This window comes from Pseudopipra pipra, chromosome 3 (genome assembly GCF_036250125.1).
Source record: "Pseudopipra pipra isolate bDixPip1 chromosome 3, bDixPip1.hap1, whole genome shotgun sequence".
NCBI classification, from domain to species: Eukaryota; Metazoa; Chordata; class Aves; order Passeriformes; family Pipridae; genus Pseudopipra; species Pseudopipra pipra.
The window spans coordinates 50,272,642-50,297,101 of record NC_087551.1 but is presented as its reverse complement, the minus strand read 5'-3'; the positions used below and the strand labels follow the sequence as shown (position 1 = coordinate 50,297,101).

At 41.1% G+C, this 24,460-nt stretch overlaps 1 protein-coding gene across 7 annotated transcripts in view; it reads right to left on the bottom strand.

Moving 5' to 3' along the window:
* Positions 1–24,460, bottom strand: part of SASH1 (SAM and SH3 domain containing 1) — a 542,727-nt gene that overhangs the window by 89,763 nt on the left and 428,504 nt on the right. For all 7 annotated transcript variants that reach the window (XM_064649068.1, XM_064649070.1, XM_064649072.1 and 4 more), the window contains exon 2: positions 9,718–9,846. In XM_064649068.1, the coding sequence (XP_064505138.1) occupies positions 9,718–9,846 (129 nt within the window). The remainder of the gene's footprint in view (positions 1–9,717; positions 9,847–24,460) is intronic.

Sequence of the window (24,460 nt, the reverse complement as noted above, 5' to 3'; positions counted from 1 at the left end):
CTTTCCCAAATCTATTTGCTTGAACAACCAAAGAAGCCTTAGAGTCAGGGAAAATCTGGATGTAATAATCCCAAACTACTTTGTTCCCTTATACAAGATACAGCTGCAGTCTAAAACATTGGGGAAAACCTACCAATATAAATCAAGAGGGATATAACATACGGGAGTCAGGAAGAGGGGTTTCCAGCTGACGGCCATTCCTTTTCATTATTTTGTGGAAAACAGATTGATCAATCACCAAAGAAATCACATCTCTTCAAACTGCTTGAGTTCTCCTTCAAACACAAAATTCACAGAACATCTTATTTGAAATGGAGCATTTCTCTGTGTGCTTCAGGCACTGCTGAAACAGGAAACCTACACAACACTGAGAGAAGATAAAGCATGGACAGATCAAAGGAGAGCAGCTGCATAGCACCAGAACCTACATCATGAGGAGCAGGGGCCAGGCCAGCAGAAAAAAAAAAAAAAAAAAAGAAGAAACAAGCCCCTTTGAAATCACAGATGGAGGCCGGTCTTCCTCTGGGCATCTTTGTTGGAAGAGCGTCCTTCTGCTTCAGAGAAAGAGACATTCCAAAGCACATACAGATGTGCCCAAATACTCCCGATGTGTTTCTCATTCTCATCACACCATGCTCTTGATTTATTATTGATTAAGACCTGTTTGTTTTCCCTGATGACCTGCAAGGCTCTTAAGTTTCTTACGAGTAATGTTTTTCAACTAACTTCAAGACTTCTGCTTGAGCAACATCCTTACTATTCCTTTGGACACATGGAGGTGTTTCTCTACTCAAGAACCTAGAAAAAGAATAAGCTAGTGCTACAATAAGTTGATAACTGAAGTTGCTGCCAGCCATCTTCAGCACACACAGATGAACTGGTCAGCAGTGGCTGGGGAACCATGGAAGGAGAGCACAGAAAGTCTGCCTGGGAAATCAAGCTGACACTATACAAGGACAAAGAGAAGTAATCTAAATAGAAAACATTACACCTTCTAGGCTCATTCTTCTGTTAGTTTAGCTACTATCACATTACAAAAGTCTGACACTTCCAAGACAGCCAATACACATTGCTGTCCTTCCCAGAGTAATGCCACTTAGATGGATATTTTTGAAATCTCCTAGTAATATGTGAATGGCAAGCTGGGCTGCATATCATAGAAATGGTTCACCACAGAGTTTGGGTGTTTTGAGTTTGATTTTGTTTGTTTTGTTTTTTCTGAGGGTTCTTTTGGTTGTTTTTTTTTTCCCCCTGTGAGAATACACCTTCTTAGATGACAATTTAATTTGCTTTCTTTTTTAACGATTCTATCCTTTGTACTGAAATTTACGTAATGTCCAGACAGCATAACGCTGTACATTTTCATTTTTGCTGTCATTTTTAAATTCTGAAGGGAGAAAGGAAAAAAAAATATACAAAGGGAGCTAAAGTTAGTCAGCCAACTACCCTTCCCCCCCAACATCCTCAGGCTCCAATCAGATGAAATCACAGAATTAATACAAATGTAGTCTGTCAGTCCCAGCAGATCTGCAGTCTCTGGGATAAAAGAAGAGCACAGTAAGAATATATTGAACTGATCTCAAGTTCAAAGCAAAATTCCTGCTGAATGTAAAGGGATGAGAAAATTACTACAAATGATGTTAGAAGATTAAGAATACCTAGAAAAACACTTATAAAGCTAAGGAGAATTTCTCCCTTTCACAATTACCAGACTACCAGGAATGAGTTGTCTTTTCTATTTATAACACAAATATGATTTTATTCAAAATATTATTATCAGCTCAAAAAAAAAGTTAACAATTACCTTTAACAACCTGTTCTTCCTTGGCATTGTCAAAAAGATAAACATTTTCAAAAGACTAGAAGTGTGTTAAACAGAAGATCCTGCTCCAAAAAACCAAGGACCCTCCAAAAGTATGAAAGAAAGATAAGGTCACCCAAACCATCGCAGCTGTGCAGTCTGCTGTGCCTCCAGCCTTTAAACTCTGTCTGTAAATGGACAGATTTTGCCTGAGGGATTACTCATAAATGGGTTTCCAACAAAAACAGTGGTGAGACTGCGGAAGATCATTAGCTTACAGAAAGCTGAGAGATTTTTACACAGACTGTTAGTACTAAGTGGACTAAGAACTGTTTAAGAATGGTATTCACTTTGCTGCATATGGAACAAGCCTTGCTTTATTTTCATATTTAATGCTAGCTCTATATATAAATGCCTTTGCAGTCTTGGTGTGTGATACATGGGACACTAAAAATAGCCCATCTGTTCCAGAATTTCCACTGTATCTACCTTTGAAAAGCTCCATTAATGATGAAAATGTCACTATGAATTTAACTTACAAAGATAAAGCCTAAAATACTGACTGAGACTGCACACACAGTAAATCTTCATTAAATATTTTTTATGTAAATTTACCTTATGCATATCATATTCAGGCAAAATCCCCTTTATTCCAAGCTATACTAGAGAAAAAAAATAATGATGCTTGAAAGTCCATGTCTTCTACTACTACTTTTTCTTTTGTCTGTCTGCCTCATAAGACTTGAAGACTCCAAAATGAAGGGAAATCTTATCTGTGTGTTCTCCAGCTCTTTTTTTTTTTTTTTTTTTGTGCTGTAGATACCCTTCTAATCCAACTCAGATGTTGTTTATACTTTCGAGGGCCTCTTGCAGCCAGCAAGACAAAACAAAACAGTGGGATCCTGTTCCAGCAATATATAGAGGTGTCCTCTCAGGACAACAGTAACAGCAGCCACTATTGCATTTGCAAAGGAGAGGTGATCATTTCATAGCAAGGAATAAGCAGTCTATTTTAGGATCCTGAAATTTTACTGTAAGCAAGCTGTAAAAAACAGTGGACATGGCTAAAGCCACCTGCAGAGCAGGCACAGGACTCCACCAAGTTCTTCAGGATCCCAGCTTTCAATTCTAGCCTTGGTGGCTAACTCCCTTGGAGATTTTTAAATACACATCAATCACTGACTGCAACCATTCTGGGTATTTTAGTCTCCTTCAGCAAGGGTTGGCTAGTTTCTCAAGCAGTTTGATGCTACTGCCAACTAGTAGTGCTGTCTCAGACAAATACACCTCTAAATAGGATATAGGTTTATTACTCTATCACTCAAATTACTAATTACTCTACTTTTGCTACTTTTCCTCCACTCTGTCTTGCCGGACATACCATTTACATGTGATGACATTATCTAGATGGTCAACTCCATTTGTAATCAAAGAAGTGGTTGCTGAGCATCTTTTAAAAACATGCACAGACAAGACTTAGGAGGACTACACACATGTTGGAAAGCAAGGCAAGAAACTTATGATGGTTTTATGTTAACTTCTATTTTCTGACTTTGCCTGTGTATGCGTGCAGGTACTATAAAAACACATGGGATTAAGCAAGGTAATTTGTCAAAAACATGCATTGTACTTTACCATTGTGTACACAGAGAGATTCTGAATACTTCCCTTTTTACATATTGAAATGAATCCCATGGATGGGGCAAAAAAAATTATACTTGTAGCATTAATTTTAAATTTATGCAATTTAAAAGCCAAAAGATGGGTGCAGCTTCTCAGTGCCACAACCGTAACTGTCAGAGTCCATCAGTAAACCTCAGTCTGTTCTTTGACTTCAAGATCAACTACAATACAGACCTTGGCAGCAGCAGTTAGGCTGGCTACTGTCAGTGATGGATAAGACAACAGAATGCAGTTTGCTCTTTCACAGCTAAATCAATGCTGTCCTTCCCTGGTGATGGGCAAGGCGAATCTGGTTTCGTCATTGAGACAGGCAGATATGACCCCAAAGACACAAAGGAAGCAGGTCATAGAATGGTTTGGGTTGGAACAGATCTTAAAGATCATCTAGTTCCCACCTCACTGCCAAGCCCCATTCCACTTAGCTTTGAACACTTCCAGGGATGGGGCACGCACAACTTCTCTGGACAACGTGTTCCAGTGCCTAACCACCCTCACAGTAAAGAGTTGCTTACCAACATCTGATCTAAAGCTGCCCTCTGTCAGCTTGAAGCCATTACCCCTTGTCCTATTACTATATGCCCTTGTGAAAAGTCCCTCTCCAGCTCTCCTGTAGCCCCCTCTAGGTACCGGAAGACCACAGTAAGGTGTTCCCAGCGCCTTCTCTTCTCCAAATGAACAAACCCATTTCTCTTAGCCTGTCTTCATAGGAGAGGAACTCCAGGCTTCTGCTCATTTTCATGGCCTTCCTCTGGACTCACTCCAATGGATTCATATCTTTCCTGTGCTGGAGAACCCAGAGCTGGATGCAGTACTTCAGGTGGGGTCTCACTAGAATGGAGTAGCAAGGGAGAATCACCTCACTCAATCTGCTGGCCATGTTTTTTTTGATGCATCCCAGGATGTGGCTGCTTTCTGGGCTGTGAGCACACATTGCTGGTCATGTCAACTTGTTCATCCACCAAGACCTTCAAGTGCTTCTCCTCAGGGCTGCTCTCAATCCATTCTCCACCCAGCCTGTACTTGTGCTCAGGATTGCTCTGACCCAGGTGTAGGACCCTGCACTTGGCCTTGTTAAATTTCATGAGGTTCACACAGGCCCCCCTCTCAAGCCTGTCAAGGTCCCTCTAGATGCCATCCCTCCTCTCCAGCATGTTGACCATGCAGCTTGGTGTTGTCAGCAAACTTGCTGAGGATGCACTCGAACCCACTGTCTATGTCATCAAAGATTTTAAATAGCACCAGTCCAGATACCAACCCCTGAGGACACCACTCATCACTGGTCTGCAATTGGCTATTGAGGTGTTGAGTGCAACCCTCCAGTCAATTCCCTATATACCAGTAGTTCATCTGTCTAATCCACGCCTCTTGAATTTAAAGACAAGGATTTGTATGAACAGTTGCAAAGTACCATCCTCAGAGTCACTTCTCTGACCATAACTGCATTTTAGCAGATGTCCACCTCAATATTACCAGTGACAGATCCATCATGGCCTGGAAAATCCACTATATCTACTCCACCTTCAGTTTTACCCAGGCCAAAAACCCACATGGTGTACAGGAATAGGCAAAATGCTAGGAAATGTGGGCAACTCCCATGCTGTTCACAACCATTAATGTCCAAACCCAAGCACATTCTTCATTACAAAAACACAGGCAAAATTCCAAACACAAAAAGCAGTTATCTCTTTTAGGGACAACTAACAATCCTTGACAGCACTACCATTTGGAAAAATACTCTGTGTTCAGCTCCACCTACACCCATTGTTTTGTTACAAGATATGCTGCTCTCCCAAACAATTTTACCAAGTAATTTTTTAAAAAATTCAACTTCAGAGCAGGGTATCTGCACTGAAATTACCATGGTCTAATAGGAAAGGTTGGAGAACTGATTAGAAAGTACAATATACAATCAAGATATCAACACTTGCTCCCAAACAGCTTAAAACTATTTCAAAGTGTACAGAAGCAGCAATAAACAGCTCATATTTCTATCCTTCCAGTGAACGTACTACAAAGGGCAATCTGGGCGAGCCGGTGCTAAATACATGTTCCTGGCAAAGCTCTGCCAGCTCAGACATGTCTTTGTTATTACACTGCTCCTTCTGACGCAGCCTCTCTGTGCAGGGTTTAGAGGACGCTTCCACCCCTGGGGTGACCTGCTCTTTCTCTTTGTTCAGAGCATTCAGTAAAAGCAGCAATCTAACTTTTGCCTTTTATGCTTCTGCTGTGTATTATTACGCACTCCTACTGCACTTTCATACTGATTCAGTAACCCTGACCCCAGTAAACCCCTGAAAATTTGCACTAACACTCAATGCATATCAGCTCTGCTCTCTTCACTTTGCTAGAGAGAGTAAGAAGACCATTGAGGAGGGGAGGAAGAGCTGATACACTGCCCACCTCCAGCTCTAGCACAATCCCACTGCTGCTCCTCACCCTTTCTAGAAGAGCAATGTATGGCCGAGCAAAGTCAGGCTAGACCAACAGCCCAATAATACTGGTGCAAAATAATTTTGGGGCTGCACATATTTGCTATCTGGTGCATATTTTTTTGCTATCATAGCACATCTGGGATATGCTGTGAAGCTGACATTTCCCCCAGCATTCACTATCCCAAAATCTCTGCCAATACGCTATCTTTTGTCAAGAAGAAAGATAAAAGCATATTAACAAACATATTAACAAACGTAAAGAAAGGAAAAACATCACAGCAAAAGAGTCGCTCTTCTGTTCTGTCTTTTCACATTAGTACTTCTGCAGTCACTTCAGCAGCTCTGCTGTTAGACCAGCTCCTGTTTCTACAGCAGATTATAAACAGGCATACTACTCTATCACACTGAAAATGCATTCTAGTCTACATGGCCATTTTCCCCTCCTTGTGCAACTAAGTCAAGCCTGCCTACTTATTTATGAGAGCAAGTTTCAGCTGCAGTCAGTGCTGTTTGGATGCTGTTGTTGTGCAAGTGAGCTAATATCTGTAGTCTCACGTTATCAGCAGAATGTCTGTCTATCTTATGTCCAGAAACTGCATTATAGGAGTGACAGATGTAGCAAAAATTGAGCAATAATTTAATTTTCAATTGCAATATCTTCTCTCTGACCTGACAGTTCAAGAAGTCATCACTGGACGACTAGAGTGAGGAAACTCAATATCAGAGACCCAGAAAAGGAATCCCCAGGATGTCTTTTCACACGGCCATTTTCTCTGACTACAGCTTCTCTTGAGTAGAATGAATCACTTGCTGGTCTGTCTTGGGTTAGCTCACATCTATTTAAACCAGCGTGAAGATCCAGATCTTTGATGTGAGTTAATTAAACTCACATGGCTTTCTCCAGCCTGGCTTCTGCAGCTTCAGAAGTGAAGGGAGCCAAATTAGGCCCATCTGTCTAAATGGAAGGGAGTCCTCTCCCGCCATAAGGCCCACTTCATTACTCAGCACAGGAGCTGCCTTCCAAGAGCACCAGGAAAGGGGTGCTCTTGGAAGAAAAAAGCTGCCAACAGCTACCCAGAACATCAGGCCCGCTAAGCGTGGGGGTTTTCATAAGAACCATAGTTCTGTGCCATCAGCTTCTCTGCACAGAAGCCTCAAGGGCCTGTCTACAAAAGGATTTCCTGCAATAACCTTTTTTAACCCTTGGAACTTTTTGGTACCAACAGATCTGAAAAATACATTTCATTTTTTTTTTTTTCATTTAAAACTAAAGAAGGAAGTAAGTGCAGTGGAGCAGAGGAGATGACTCTCTCTGCCTTGATCCTGCGGCTATTCCTTGTGTAACTGATTTCTGTAGTCTGTACAAGCTCTAGAGCTTCTCAGTTGTTATACTGGAATCCCAAGAAGAAAGCAAGTAGCCTTAAGTAATTTACACCATCAGGTACAGCTGCTAGAAAAAGGAATCAAACCACTCCCTGGTGCAACTCAGTTCTGTCATCTGGGGAAGCAAAGGCAGAAGATACAATCACACAACCTCAGCTCTCAAATTTGTTTTAAAGGATTTGACCTGGTAAAGGAACTGCAGAATTGTTATCAGACCCCATTCTGTCTCTGCCACAGTGCTGCTGTGCCTCAGTAGAGGTACAAACTAAACTTCGGTTCTGAGTTTCTGTCTGTGTTATACAAGTCACCATCACAGCAAAACCATAAGTAAAAAAAACCCAACCAACCAAAAAAAAACCCTTCAGTGACCTGTTCTTTGTGAGACAAGATTTGAAGGAAGTATTTAAGTTTGTATGTAAAGACATACTATTCTGTTGGGAAACAAACTTAACAGTGAAAACCTGACAAAACAGACCAGAAAACTTTTTTTCTCTGCCACAGATGATCTTTAGGAATGGTACAAAAACTAACAAAGAAATTCACAATGAAAAAAGCACAGCAATCAGCAATACATACCTACGTACATACCATAAATAGTGACAAACATTTACTGATGTTACAGTAAAGTAAGGAAATTGTCCAAAAAGCGAAAACCCTTGATATATTTGTGATATGTCCTAAGAGGTTCCTTCTTAAACCTAACAAAATGAGGTATGAGATGACCTACGTATGGATTAGTTTCAGCTGAAGTGAGAGTCCCCAGAGACTGAATGGGTGAAAAACCGACTAGTTGGGTCAGGAGAATAGTGCTGTACTTGGAGGCCAGTTACAAGCATAGTAGTGCAGGGACCTATTCTGTTAGATACCCAAGGAGAAAATAGAGGGCACACCCATCAAGGTAACGGATGATGAAGCCTCCCTCAGGTGCTGTCACAGAGTCACAGAATGGGTTAGGTTGGAAGGGACCACTGGGGTCATCTCATCCAACCTCCCAGCTCAAGCAGGGTCATCCTAGAACAAGTTACTTCGGACTGTAACCAAGATGGCTTTTGAGTATCTCCAGAGAAGGAGACACCACAACCTCTCGGGGCAGCCTGCTGCAGTGCTCAGTAACTCCCACAGTAAAGAAGTTCTTCCTCACATCAATATGGTTACCATTCAGAAGGGCTTGGCAGGAACCTCACAAAATTCAACTTGGACAAATGCCAAGTCCTGCTCCTGAGGAGGAGCAAGCCCATGCAGCGGCACTGGCTCGGTCAGCCCGCTTTGCAGAAAAGACCATGTGACAGTAGGCTTAACACAAGCCAGCAGTATGTCCAGGCAGCAATAACAGCCAGCAGCACTCCATACTGTGTCAATAGCAACATAGCCAGGAGATCATAGGAAGCAATTCTTCCCTGGCACATGGTAGGCCACTCTCATATCATCAACTCTGACACTGCAGTCCTGCATGCTAGGTGGGCATTAATAAACTTGAACAAGTCCAGGAAATGGTTACAAAGGTGCTATCAAGGACTCGAGCCCTTGCACTCCAAGAAGAGCTGGAAGATTCAGCTGTCAGAAAAGACAGTTTGAAGACTTACTGTCAGCCTGCTACTACCTATGGGGAGATTATCAAAAAGGTGCATGACACAAGAACAGGAGACAACAGGCATAAACTGGCATAGGGAGTACCTCATGGAACATCAGGGAAAAATAAAAGTTCACTATGAAGACAGCGAAGCAGTATAACAGGCTACTCAGAGAGGTTGCAAAGCCTCCATCATTGGAGGTCTTCAAACTCAATCAGATAAAACCCTGACCAACCCGGTTTGAATTCAATGTTGACACTGCTTTGAGCTGAAGGATGGATTATAGACCTCCTGATGTCCTTTCCATCCTGAAGGGCTCTGTGATTCAATGTCTCCTGCTACAGGTTCTATAACGCATAATAATGGAAAAGAGTTCACAGGGTTGAGGCTGGTTACATTTGGGAGCCTGGAACCGGTATTTGCACCTTGGACTTCTGAGAGGCACTACTTTACGGTTTGTACAGTGCAACTGAAAAACAGCACACAGTTTCATTGGGCTCACACTGGGGGCATCTTGGAGCAACGACACAATGTTTTCGTCAGACACTACATTGCCTCTGAGAGTTGAGGTTTGCAAGCAAATGTGCACAGGTAAGAAGTACTCTAATTAAAGAAGAAATAAGAAGTGCAGACTTCAAGGTTTAATGAATCATAAAAAATACCAAGAAAAAAACTAATCCAGCTAATTTCCAAGTGTTTAATTGACTTGGTTGAAACATTTGTGTTGATGAACGTAAGTGCATATAGTTATTTCCCTGTATAGAACTCAACAAGCTGAAATACTGATTCTTCATCTGGAGCATGAATGGCAATCATTTGTTAATAAAGTCATAACTTCTCTACATACCAAATCAAGGTCTTGGGAGACCCTTCGCTTGCGCAGCTCTTCCATCCTCTCACATACATCTGTGAAGCAGGTGTTATAGTAGTCTGCATACTGCTGTGCCAGATCATCAATATTTCCCAGTGATCCATCCTACGGTGGAGACAAAGAAAAAGAAAACAGGTTAATCAGTTTTAATTTAATTTAGAGGTAACAGCACAACTCTGAAGGAAACCCCCTCCCTGCAGCACATCCAGCACATAGTGCTCAGGTCATCCTCTCCACCCCTAGTCCAGAGCACACTAAGCAAAAAACCAGTTGGGAACTGCAGTACCACAGCAGCTCCTCACAAAACAGGTGGGACCTTGTTAATTCCTACAGAGAGAGAAGGCAGAGACAGCAATGCAGAGCAGTGGAACAACATATCCTTAGGCACTATCTGCCTCAATTCCCTCCCACCAACATATACTCATATTTCACCTGGTTCTCCCAAGCAGCTGCCCACTCCTCCAGTAACCAGTCAGTACATATGTCTCACTGACCCTATTTATTTGGGAGTAGTCCTGCTTTCCTGCTTTCCTGCTTTCCTGACAATAACTTAGAGCAACTAAAAATATTAAACTTCTTGCTTATAAGCCAAATCAGCTAGACAGCAAACAATGTCACTCACAAAGACACTCTGCCAGTCGGTCTTTTAAGATATGCTGGAGGTGGAAATACAGTTTGCTGAGTCTCAAATGTCTGCTTTGCAGGGCAGGATTGCTACACTGCTAATAAAATGGCTATAGCCAAAAATCTAATTGTAATTATCTGGTAATTACACCCAGATTCATACTTTTAAAGTGATGAATAAAGAAAATAAGAAGAAAACAAAAAACAGGCTGGGTTTTAAGTTTTAAGTTCTAAGCTTCAGCTATGTATGCCATATCTGTGATGTGAGGGGCTTGGCAGGTACAATATGCACACACTTAAAACAGGTCTAAAAGATGGGATGGAGTAATTTTGTTTTCCTATATATCTAATTTATGAAAGCCTGTATGTTACTGTATACATTCTTTAAAAGGTAGCAGACTACGCTTTGTGTCTATTCTGAGAAGAGAATACATTGCAGAATGTTATTTCATTGCTGCTGTTAATAGATGCACATGTATAAATATAAAATTATGTCTCAATTATTAAGAGAAAACTAAGCAATAGAGAAATAATTTTAAAATAATTATGCTAACAATATACATAAATTGCAGGTAGACTTTTAGCATACGAGCTAGGAGGAACTTTTAATTAGTAACTACACCTTACTGAAGATGTTGCCATTTGGAAATAAGTATGTGGCCCCACTCTCAGGGTTTTGGAATATGTTGAAGAGGTAGATATGTTCTAATGAAGTATCACTTCCAGGGAATTGGAAAAAACATGCCAGTTTAAATCAAAGTGAAAGCCTATCAAATTTCAGAGTCTGTGAAACTCACTTTCTATTTTTTAAAGGGCAATTGCACATGTGCAACAGCTATCTCCAATTCTCCAGAAAGTTTTGTAGAGCTCACATTGACAAAATTCAGAACAGCTTGCATTTTCTCAAAACTACTGTGTTCAGTACAGGTGGAAAACAACCTGCATGTCACATGGAGCAGCAGAAGCAAAATAACTCTACTAAATATATATCTACATTTCTCTCCCCCCCTACATACCTATGTATTTTTTTACTGTCTTTTCTATCTGTCAACCTGCCAAAGATCTCACACAGGAGTTGTTTCACACATTAAAGGATTGGAGTCCTTACACAAGCACACTTCTGAGATCTTCAAACTTTGGACAAACAACTTTCCATGCTTCTAAGCAAGTGTACAGTTTAAAAGAACAAAACAACAGCATCTTTGAGAATATGACAGCGCTATCCTGCCTTTCTACTGGAACAGTAGTGCTACCTGCTCACAGCAGGCAGCAAGAATACGTCTTCCTCCAGCCGCTGCCTTGCTATCCATCACTTCCCAACAAGAGAGAAGAAACTTGGACTCTGTACCACAAGTTCCACACATGTCCCTGTGCAACTGCACACTCTTACAGTGGCTGAGGGCATGCTTACTCATCCCACGTGCACTACGAGCTGCTTTTGTAATGTGTGCACACTCAAAACGAATAACTAGGGCTGCACTGCTGGGGGAAAAAAATAAACACCAAACTGAAAAAGCAACCCCAAAACTTAACCTTCATTTCCTCACTTCTGTGGGCAATAAGAAAACCTGTATGACTTCCAAAGAGATCATGTGACATCTGAATCCCAGCCACTCCATCATAACAAACATTCCTCTATAAGGCTTTCCAAAAATTCCCACTGTGGAGTATCTTCCCCAGCCAGAGTCTGTTTATTCCTTGATAAGCTTTATCAGTTAAGAGTACAGGAGGTGGAAACAGTAATGATAGATGGACACCACAGGAAAGCATAATTTTATTAGAACAATATGAAAGCTGCCTATTTACTAGTCCATTGCCTTTCTCAGTTCTGGAAACCCTTAAATTTCACAAAGGCTCCAAAATGGGTGTAACTTGTGAAGTAAATTTATGACTCTGAATTGAGTGAAATACTCCAAATCCAAACATATCAGGTGAACCTCTGCTTAAGTGAGAGCCAGGCAGAGCTAAGAATCACAGCACACTCCAGCGCTCCACCCCACACCTTCCCACAAATCCTCAGGCACGTGGTCACAGACCATTTGCAGGATAGCAATGGCACTGCCAACAGATCAAACAAAGCTGAACAAGTGCTCATTTTTCACTTGTGTTGGTGTGCAGTTCACTGTGCTATTTTTAAAGGTAATCTCTAAAAGGCTTAAAGGCCTGCGACTGTCCCTAGAGCAAAATTAGCTCGATAGCAGCCCCCCACTTAAAGCCCGCAGAACGCGGGTGGCCCCACCGCCAGCGAGCACGTGGCTGCAAAGAAAGGCCTATTCACAAGTGACCCAGTCTGCCAGTGCTGCAGTGTCCAGAGGAGCATAGCTTCAGGCAGCAGCCTGCCTGACTGACTGACAGGAGGGATTGTTGGCAGTGCTTGGGACTTCCATCAGGGTTTATGCTCCAAATACAGCCCATGCCAGCTCTCTGGGGAAAGCTAGTCCTGTGGGAAAACTTAATGTCCAAAAAAGATGAAGGAACAGAACAAAATCCCAGGAGATCTTAGAGATGAGAACTAATAACTGAAACACATACTCACTGCAGCCCTGCCATGCACTTCTGCTGGGTTACCAGAGCAGGGCAGCTACAGCTTTATGTGGCTGCCACTCTACAAATGCAGCATGCAACTCTCTAACTAGATGTGAACAGCTTTGGGGTTTGAAGCCTCTAGCCTTGAAAAATTGGAACAAAAATACAAACATTTGCATTTGCACCTCAACTCTCCAGAAAGTTGTAGTGTCAATTGAATGATCTTGTCTGTGGCCAAGAGCTTCTGAATTTATGCATGTGGGCATACAGAAAGCATTGCTTTAGTCAAAAGAAATTGAGAAAGACAAATTAACCCAAGCCAAAGACACCAAGTATTTCACAATCCACAGCATCCATTCCTGTACCATGTAAGTAAATAATATCATAACAAAGGATTTTATACCTGATTTATATGACCTCATATTTCATCCTTAGATATAGTTATCTCCAGTCTCCACCTTTATTCTTCAAGTACTACTAAAAATATGGCAAAACTTAAAAAAAAAGACGTTTCATTTTTCTACTGCACTAGTAATGGCCAAGAGAACCTACTTTAGATATCATCAAACCACAAGTATAACTAATCAGGAGATGAATTTAGAGCTATGGCATTTTGTCTGTCTATTCATTAAACTGACCCCCAACTTCTCCAAATAATTCTAAACTGTCTCACACAAAATCACCAGCAGTGTGCTTTGTACTTCTATTTTGGTTTTGAGTATTAAAAAAATATTCATACACAAAACATTAGCTTCAACTTAATAAGTCATTCATTCCTTTACAAAGAGAGTCAAAGGAATTGTTCTGAAATGTTTTTTAAAAATCCCTAGAATTATTAATAAAACAGAAAAATTAAAGCATTCATAACTAACGGTATTTTAGAAATATTTCTCTCTGATCCATAAAGAATAAGAGCCAATGCTAATTTTCATAGTTTTAGACAAATGTGGACTGCCATTTTAGTTTCACAGGTAATAAAAAGCACACAGTTATTTGATACCAAAAATAATAAGCCAATGCAATTTAAATAAGCCTTCAGTTACGTACCACTATGTCCCGTTTTGACATAGATGGGTCAGATATTTGAAACAGCTTCTATGAGTAATGGAAAAGGACAGAGCTTTTAAATTTGTTCTTACTGATATATCTGTAATTCAGTAGCCTCTAAAATGCTCTTAACTGCTTTAGGTCAGTAACATTTTTAAAACCAAGACCTCATAGTAAACTCTCATTTTGTCACAAATGTAACAGCTAAACAAACTCCTAGCATGAAGAGTACTTTACACCAGTTGTGTTTATTCCCATACAAACTGCAATGTTCCAGCTACATAATTCCACAGATCTTCTCTGGTGGAAAAAAAAATTGTAAGCAACATAAATGTTGAGCAGAAATACCATCCTCCAAACACTTTATTTGTAAAAAGTTACAACATTTTTCTCCCAAGACTTCACTACTGCCTGAGACCTTTCCATAAAATAGTTTGATAGCCAGGAAAGTAAACAAATCACTATTTATAAAGCGTTAAACATAAAATGAAGATTCAATAAAACATTCTAATGAAAACAGGAGTTATCTCAGATTTCTATTTTCAGTTGTCAAGTATGTTCCTAAATTTCCATCTTATAATGTATGCAAGCAACATTTTTTGGCATCATAAAACACAGAGCAAAATGATGAATTGCCCTGAAATTCCCAGAGAATTAGTTCTGATATGCATGTGAATACCAAAGGAATCCATTGGGATTCCTGTTAATGGAGTGACTACAAAGAAAAGTTGGAACGATTTGCACTTATTATAAAGTTAGGATTTATCGGTCACTGCACATCAGTTAGTTTAACACCCCAGCAGAATCCTTTGTATTTGACATCTGAAAGTGTAAAAGGGGAAAATGTTTTGTCAGACAGCTCTGCTGGCTGTAAAATTAAGTAAAAATACATTCATATTTTAATAATAGTAATAAAATAAAACCACTACTAGCTAAGGAGGAATAATAGACTTTCCTAAGTAACATATTTGGTAATATTTAGATTTTGCACTAGGACAGCATACATACTTTCTGCATAAATTTTTATGCAGAATAAGAGTTTTAGAAAAAGCTACCAAAAATATAACTATTTTAGTTTGTACTTTTCTATCTCAGAATCTGAAAAATGTATTTTTCTATATGTATTTCTACTATATGAAAGCTGCATATTCCAGTATATCCTCCTTCTATTCCAGAAGATACTAGGAACCTCAGGAAAGAGGTGTTGATTGTCAGATATATGTCCTCACTCTCACAGCCACTGGGTGAAATTCATGTAACTGCATGACTCAAAAATGTAAAAACGATGTGCACGCTACAAGCCTGTTTGGTCAGAGAGGCAGATGAGTTTCCATCTGCAAATGGCAATGCAGATACAGCACACAATGCAACTATACAAGTTCAAAACTTATAAACCAGCCTAGCTGTGGTCACAGCACATGCATAAACTGGGAGGTTAGGAACAGGTCAGAAAATGGAAGGAAGAAAATACGACTTTTTTTTCCTATAGAAGTATAAGTGAATGTGGAAAGGGCACTGGCGAAGGGAAGATGCTCTTTCACAATGCTCTGCAATCATGCCCTGGCAAAGGCATGCTTTTGACCTTCACAGGCCAAGATGAGAAAAATCCATTTCCATGCCTGAAACACAGGACTACTGTGTGGAGAGTCACTGTAAACATTAGCAGCTTATTTCTGGCAGTTGGATTTTAACAAGGACGCCTACCAAAAATTTGTGGAACATGACCTTGCATTTCAATAATACCTTTGGTTTGGAGAGCTCTAAGAAGTACATAAATGAAAGTCAGAATGTAGGCCAGAGCAAACAGGCTTGTTTGGGGAGGAGAGACGGGTAAGAGGGAGGAGGGACCAAAAAGTGGTGAAATGAGAACATCTGCTGAAGGAAAACATGCTTGTGCCTAATAAACACACCATTTTTGACAGGACTTCATCCATATAGCACACACACTTAAAGATGCTTAAAACTAAGCAGAACTAGTTTAGCTAGAAAGCAAGGGAGCTAGCAAGCTCAGATTTTCATGGGACAACTTTGATTAAAATACCAGCCCGTTTTGGATATTTTTATTTATGCAAGCTCATAAAAGCTTAAGGAACTTGTGCAGCCTTCCCTAAGCAACTTCGGACTGGCAGCAGAACTCTCTGCATTGCAAAATATACTAATACCTGAATTCAAGCTACAGTTGATTCATCTGAGAGAGAAACTGTATTCCAGGTTCCTCCACAGTTCTAAGGAGAGACATTTAAATCAGATCCAAACCTTTTCAAAACAGAAGAGTTAGACCTGCACCCCCCTTTCTGGCTAGAGCTTGTGTCTCAATTTGCTACAGTAATACAGACTCGCACAGCAAGAACAGGCATCTGTAGGAAAACCTACGGAGCTTCATGATAATTGTATCTTAACACATTTCTGACCCCCTTACCTGTCCCTTGCTAGCAATGTATTGCTTCTAGGAACAGTGCTGATGTTTTGCCTTCTGACACAGCTTCAAAATGGTTGCATTAAAAATGAACCCAAGAAGCTGGTAGAGAAACACTCTCTTCTTTTCCTAGGGCTTGGAAAGGACAATCATCCATTCAGCAGAACTAACAATTCCACCATCCATGAAATGACAGGTTCAAAGTCTGTCTTGACAGTCAGTAGGGTCAAAAATGTCAATGAGAGAGAAACACAAGGCCAGGCACCCAGCACTTGCCTTGATATTCAGGAGAAGGCATAAAATACTCAGTGTAGAAGTCATGACATTTTTATATTGAGAACAGCTATTTTGGAGGTTGCTGAAGGGTTGTCATGGTTCCCTTGACCTCTCTATAGCTGGACACTGTGAGAACAAAGAGAACATACAGATCAGACTGATTTAATAGAAGACTTTCCATTAATTTTTATGGCATCTGAGGGTTGAGTCATTAAACTATGAGGCTTACAGACAGAGTTACAAAAATAGATCTAATAATACTGTGTCAAGCTCTCTGCAGCATGGTTAAAATCTTTATAGATTTTGTACAATAAGCAGAATGCCCAATGATATACTTTGATAATAAATATTTTGCAGCAGTTATCTGAAATAAATGACACAACCCACTGAGTTCAGAGTACAGTCACTCCAGACCCAGAAAATTTATATTAAACCACAGACTTAAGTTTTTTCCTAACATATGTATATGAAACCTTGCCCTACCTTTACATCAAAACAGTTATCCTTTTCAAAATTCTGCAAATAAAGTGGTTTTTTCACCATCAGCACCACAGTCTTTCTCCCCCTTGCTTTTCACAGTGAAGCCTCAAAGTCTTTGTCAAGAAAGTGTAACAAAGCATCTCTGGATGTGATTTACGCTTTTCACTCTGAAAACTGAAATAAATTTGAAAGCACACTACTGGGACTTCTCTCTCTGGCATGCAACCAAGGAAGTCCTTTACGGAAAAAAACAAAAAACATATGCAAGCTAACAAAAAAGCTGCATCTATGCAAATGTACATTCCAACATACTTAAAAAGTAGGTATCTATCACAAGTAGAACCAGGTCTTGACAGACAAGAATACATGCAAATTTTATGAATAAAAGTTAGTTCAAAGCACCCTTAATGTCCAGCTTCCCTAATAACAGTATATTATCTTCTATCCTCCTTTCCCTGAGGTGATATGCACTAAGCTCATCAAAATGTAACTCAAAACTCTTGTCTGCTCTGATACCTCTAAGGCCACCACCACCCACTACGCCGGTCAGCAGTCAGGCACAAATTGTCATTGTCAGCTTGTAAAGCAAAATAAGTTAACAACGCCTTAAGCACCTGACATCACCTCTCATTAGTTTTGTCTCCCTTGCTCTCACTGCCTCCTCATTTTGCACACTGTTTGGTGAGACTTTTCTCAAATTTAGTGGAAACGTGTCTCTTCAGGTGCACCAGCTGCAGTGGGCTTCTATCCTCAGACTTGGAGCAGAAACAAATGGTAAACAAAAAAATAGCAAGAATTAAGAAATGTACATATATCTGATTAAAGCACCATTAAGGAGATGGAGATGAATTTCTTGTTTCAAATTCAGGATGTTTAGCATATGTTACGGGTGTGGCTTCATGTTTGAGATAAGTTAGGGTCTAATGAAACAGATATGCAAATGCAAAACATCTCAAGCAGATGATGAAACAAATCTTTATTTCAGTGAGTTGGCCATATCAACTGCAACAGTGAAGAAGGTCTCACTAAAGTTCTTTCCATTATATTTAGTAGTAACACAGCACAACAAAAACAAATATTCTGTGACATTTGGGACTACATAACTGAGGTGTGAGCAATCATTAAAATAGTAGCCTGAAAAAAAATCAAACAGAAAACATGTAAAGAAAAAAAATATTTGGGTATTTAGAGGCAAAACAGACTATGTAGTCAACAGTATCTCAGAACAACTATGCAAGCTCAGCAAGTCTGGTTTACATTATTTCCCAAGGTGTTAAAGTTGCTCAGAGAAAGCAAACTTTGGTCATGTCCAAGTGTCCATGGTAGGATAGAATGACCATCTTTAGCTTAAACTTTGCTATGCTTTTCACCTGGACAGTTTGGCACAATCAGGACATACCTTACCCAGAAAAAGGGAAGTTCACTCAAAAAATCTTCTCATCCTTCTTTCTCTGTTCCCCCCACCCTTTCCCTTGCTTCTCCAATGTACTATTGTGTGTTCCTTTCCCCTTTATTTCTACTTCTCTGGGTGTGGGGTTTTTCCCCCTGTGGGAAATAAGCAGGACAGTTTTACTACAAGCAGGGGTTGCCATGGCTGCCTCCTGCTGGGGCACTTGGAACCATTTTGTTTGAAGAACTATTTTGTGGTTGGGGACTGGTGGACTGCTTGTGGTTCTGCTTGAAGTTGCTTATTGCTGCTGCCTACTTACTGCTACATACAGTTCTGCTTGAGGTTACCTATTGCTCTGCTTATAGTTCTGCCTGCTTACTGCTACTTATTGTTACTGTTCTGCTTGCTTACTGTTACAGTGCAAAGGGGAACCGGGAAGAATGTAAGGTGGTGAGACCAACCTGGGCTCACTGCCAGGGAACCATGCGGCCGGGAGCAGGGAAACAAGCGGACAGGTGGATGAGGACAACCAATGGGCTGCACCAGAAGGCAAAGATCCCCTTCTAAGGAAGAAAAGAGCGAGGCCTGGCATGGGAGGAGCGAGGGAGTGGTTATGCTAATCGAAGGGTATTAAAAGGGCTCGTCCCTCCCATCCGGGTGTGCTCGAACTGGGTCACAACTTCGGTGCACCCAGCGCGCTGTTAATAAAGTTCTTTGTGTCACTTTATTTTGCCGTCTCAGAAATTTTAATGAGAAATATTTCTCACACCCCCACCCTTTTTTAAAGCAAGGCCCGAGGTCCTGAGCAAATCCCTATGAACAGCAGTTTCCCCCAGCCCCTCAAAACCCAGCAGTACTGAATTCAGGTATGCATCAGTGAAGGAGAGCCCTCCATGCCTTCCCCTATTGCTCACTATCTCAACAGCTGAATCCTGCATGGAACCTTGCCCCCAGCTAAAATTACTGAAGAGCAGAGAAGAGAGCACAGCCTTCTCCCCCTCTGCAGGAAATCCAGCACTGGGAAAGCCCAGCAGGGCTGCAGTCACCTCAGATTTCTCATGGCTGGATGGGCTTATCACCTCATCTGCACTTACATGGCAAGAGTTATGGGGCAGTACCGCACCTTGCATCCCCCAGCTCAGCAATGAGCATCCCAGGATTTGGAAATGCTACTACACTGTTAGGAAATTGGGTGTGACAGTAAACACAATTACTTACTCCCCTGTGTGCCATTTTAGAGGCTTACTTCCAAGAGACAGGCACTCTCCTGCTATACATGTGAAGGTTTCAGGAAGGGGAAAAGGGAATCTTGGAATATCTGCCTTCACTTCAAAATCTGTTTTTACAAAGCGAGAAAAAATATTGCTATGTACACCAAGGCAAGACAGGATCTCTCCACTGTTTTGGGAGTAGATATGGAAATTGGCAATCTTGGTTGTGGTGCCCAGCAGCACAGGGTACTGTGCACCCCAGAGACACAGCCCTTGATTTACTGCTGAAAGCTGCCAGCTGTGTAAAGCCAGAACACTGATGTTTAAACTGCTTTCTGAAACTCTGCTATTTTTCTGTTTCTTCCTGTAGCAATTCAGCAGCTTGCAGCCTGGAGGATACACCCAACACTTCTGCATACTCAGGGACTAACCTCGCCTTCACTCCTACCGCTTCCTGACAAGACGTCTTTTACCAGGAAAGGAAACAACTGTAATTGAGCATGGCAGCAATCCATGTTTCCCCACATAATCCTAGCAGCAGGAGAAATGGTTTGCTGTAGCTCCCGTAAGCAAGCTGCGCTGAGGCCCCCCCCTCACTGACACTGCCCATCCCACCTGCCTGTGCTATCCCTGCAAACCCTCACTTCTGCAGGGACCACGTGCCCTGCACTGGCAGAGACGGGTGGCATCAATAAACTAGCTTAATTAGACACCCCACAGTCATACAAATAATCTAAAACCAGAAAGACTGACTGCCCTGAAGAACTTCAATGAAGCCTCAGCTTTTGACTCTTAACGGAGGTATGGTACTTAACACACTCTCAACCACAGTAGGTACCATACTCGTGACCTAAATATAAAGCTGCTCATGCAAAACTTCATGGCGCCGGGCTCAGGTTTTTTATCGCCTTAACTAAGCTTCTTGAAGTCTCTTTAGAGAGTGTTTTATTTAGGAGCAGTAAAGCACAGTTATCAGGGGGTTTCAGTTCATTTAATTAAGCTGAATACAATTACACTCTAGTGGGTCTTAAAAATGCAAGAATCTATTTAAATATTATTTAGATGCATATCTTTTAACTACCACAGATTGCACAGGGCTTCATGTTTATATCAATTAGGGATATCAACCCAGCAATAAGAACTCTATCTCTTGCCAGCTTATAATCCTTTCCACTCTGGGATCTCATATTTTATTTACTCATATCCCTTTATCTGTGTACAGTAAAGATGGGCTTTTTGCTTTCCTGTGTGCTCATACCGCTTCATCATTGCCAAAGCACTTCCTAAGTAGACTAAATAGGCCTCTTACACACAAAAAAAGGGAATATTTCTGCTTAGCAACAGAGCACATCCTACAGAGTCTCGGCTTAAATAATTTTGTGGTTGCCATATGACCCAGGTGTTTCAACCATGTATTTTTCTGAAGGGGCAACACACACTGTATTACTTACAGGAGATCCCCAATATGCAGGATGCCATGTGCTTGTTTCAAGGAAGTTCTTAAGCCTGTGGCTGCTGTCAGTCCAGTGGCTCTGCCCGTTAATAAGAGACACGAGAACATCGGATGAAGCTGTATCAGAGGAAGTTCAAACTGAACATTAGGATAGGATTCTTCCCTGTGAGGGTGGTCCATCACTGGAACAGACTGGAATTGGTCACAGGACAAAGTCTGTCAGAGTTCAATGAGCATCTGGGCAATGCTTTTAGTCTTATGGTTTAGTTTTTTGTAGTCTTGTGAGGAGCAGGAAATTGGACTCAAGTTGGGTCCCTTGCAACTTGAGGGATTCTATGACTCTACATTGCTTTTACTGGAGACTGAATGCAGCGCTCAAGTGATGCACATCATAGTGTGGCACCAGGAGATGAGACACGAAACTGTTTGAAAAGCCCCATATGGCTAATGAGATCATAAAAAGCAGAAGCTGGCAGAATCCCAGTGTCAATGAACTTAAAAAAAAATTGTGTCTCTACAAAACTCAGTAGCTGGTTCTCACTGACCCAAGACGCCCTGAACCACAGGTTGAAAGAAAACAATTGTAGATAAAGACACTTGGACTTGGATAGCAAGCTAAGCCCACACTTAAGCAACTTCTCTACGCATAGCAACTTGAACATCAAAAGGAGAACAACCTGCTAACTAACCATTTGTCGGGACAGTTGTCATGCCAAAGAAAAACATCTCACCTAGTTGTAAAAGCAACAGTAACACAAGAAGAAAGTCTCAGATGGAAGGAGTTTCCTCACAGACTGCTCTCAGATGAAAGAAGAGACTGCAGTCTCAGGGAACACCACCCCATGAACCCAGCAAGAACAGCAGGACAACCTATGTACCAGGATATATCTGAAGCAACACAAAACCAGTAGCAAAAAAAGATGTTACCACTTTTCACAGTGTGCACCATTATTAGTTTTAAAACAAAGGATGTATAGTAAATATAGCTCCTTCATACACAAAGAATTAGAACTTTAAGGGAAACAGATTTTACTGTATGATTCTCTCAAGGGGAAAGGAAAATCACATATTTTCAGATGCAGTAATCTCTTCAAAGCTTGAGAAGTACAACCAAATACACAAAGGCTGGTTCAGAATGAGTTACATGTGAACAGGGAATCAGGGCATCAGACTGGCTCTAGGAAAATAGTAAATTGCACTCTAATCCCCAGCCTCTTTTAGCTAACCAGCCCTCTGCTACAAATTACCCATTCAAAGCATCTGCTGGCAATACCTGGATGCCATAGTTTTACATGACTCACATGCACATCAATGGTTACCCACCTACAGTCTGCATTTATCTTTAAGTAAAAACAAAACAACGTGCAATGAACTAGACATAGAGGCTTACTTTGCTCTCTGATATCCCTACTCAGCACCTGAAATAAGCCCTATCATTTCTGGACTAGGCTTAAATCTCCATTATTTATTTCCTGTGTGCTCCCTGCCATCCACACCATTCAGCCACCTCCTCTGGGCCTCCACAAAGCCAGCCTGCATGCTGACCCTCCCCTGCCAAGGTCCTGGTGCGTGCTTCAGCCATTTCCTGCCATGAAGGCGACAATTCTTCCTTTCACATGATCTTTCTAAATCCCTCTTCCGAGCAGTTGCAAGTTACCCTTCTCAGCTGGGACTCTTTTCACTTTTCTGGCCACAGAAATACAATTCTGGATACTGAGTCACTGCACCTCCATTCCCTGTCATCCTCTGTTTCCGTTTTATATGAGAGGTATTTTTCTAAGAGAGGCATGAGTCTGGAGAAAAAACCCTAATTGTTCTATTTTAATTTTTTTTTTTTAAACTGCTCAACCCCCTACAGCAACAGATCTGCCTAAGAAAGGCAGAAGGGTCAGGGAGGAGCTAATATACCTTTTCATTCCCCTTTCCTCTTTTTCATGGTAGTTTATAAAATAGCTATCTGCAAGTGTTTTGCAGTAGTTGTTCTTAGGTTTGGTAGATATAAAATGAAGATTTGTACGATCTTTTGTATTCTAAGTACACTTGAGACAAGGATTAAAACACACAAGTAACTTGTCAAAGATTACTTGAAGAAAGTGCCATTCCATCAGAGAGAAAAAGCAGCACTGAGAACATCCACATCTTTTTTCCCCCTCCTACTTTTGGTAATTTGGAATTCAGACTCTACACTGACCAAACCCAGTGAGACTCATCATGACTAGGATAACAAGGATATGCAGAAGCATCCCTTTCCCTTCTCATTTATGCATGGCGACACACCATATGTGGCATGAAGCTATTCTTCATTATCATCATGCCAATATTTTGATGAGGCCCTTGACCTTATGTTCTCTGTTAACTTCCTGAGTTTAGACAGCTATCATGCAGAGCTTAAGTTTTACAAAGTTTATCCATCTGCACGTAAATACTCACTCCCTGACACAAAATCTAAACAATACATTGCTGGGTTTGGGCTGAGAGAGAAACAATACACCTCATTGAGGCAAAACATCCCAGTATCCCCTCAATTTGTCACACATCAGAACATGGCACCACAGTGGAGAGGGATCGCACAGGATTAGACTCCCCTTCCTGCCTCGTTCTAAAACACTCGGGAAAAAAGTAGGTGTAATTAAATAGGTAAACAGAATTTTTAAGAACTGACAATCTTTTTGCACTACCTACAACTGAGCAGTCTCCACTGATGAAACCAGAAATAAAACACACCTTTCCTCCAAAACTCTCCAAACAATGAATGGGACAAACCATCACAAAATATAATGAAAAATAGGCATCCTTCAATTTTTATTTGCACAGTGCACAGAAAGCAAGGTGGAAAGTTTCACATGCAAGCAGGAAAAGTGACAGAGAAACTTAGATAACTAAGAAAAGACATCGCGATTTTGCCATCTTACTCTTTCCTCTATAAGTAAAATAACCTCAGAGAAACTTTAGAGAAGGATGGTATGTAAAAAAACCAAAGAAAAATATCCAAAGAATTTGCCATGTACAAATACTCAAAACATGCTCTGTCAGCAGGAAATCTGCCTCTACTCAGCCCTTTTTCTCCAGTGAAATGAAAACAGGCAGACCTAAGGAAACACATCGAGTGGGGGAAGAGAGAGAGGCCTGCTATTGCAGCCACACCTGTGCTCCAGCTGTGCAGGGACATCAGCACCTGTGCACCTTCCCCATTGTACCTGGAGCTGCCTCTGCTGTCAATATTTTTCAGGGCATATGAGCAGCCTGCACAAATTGCAAGTGACCTCAGGGAAAGCAGGAACACAAACAGCTTCCAT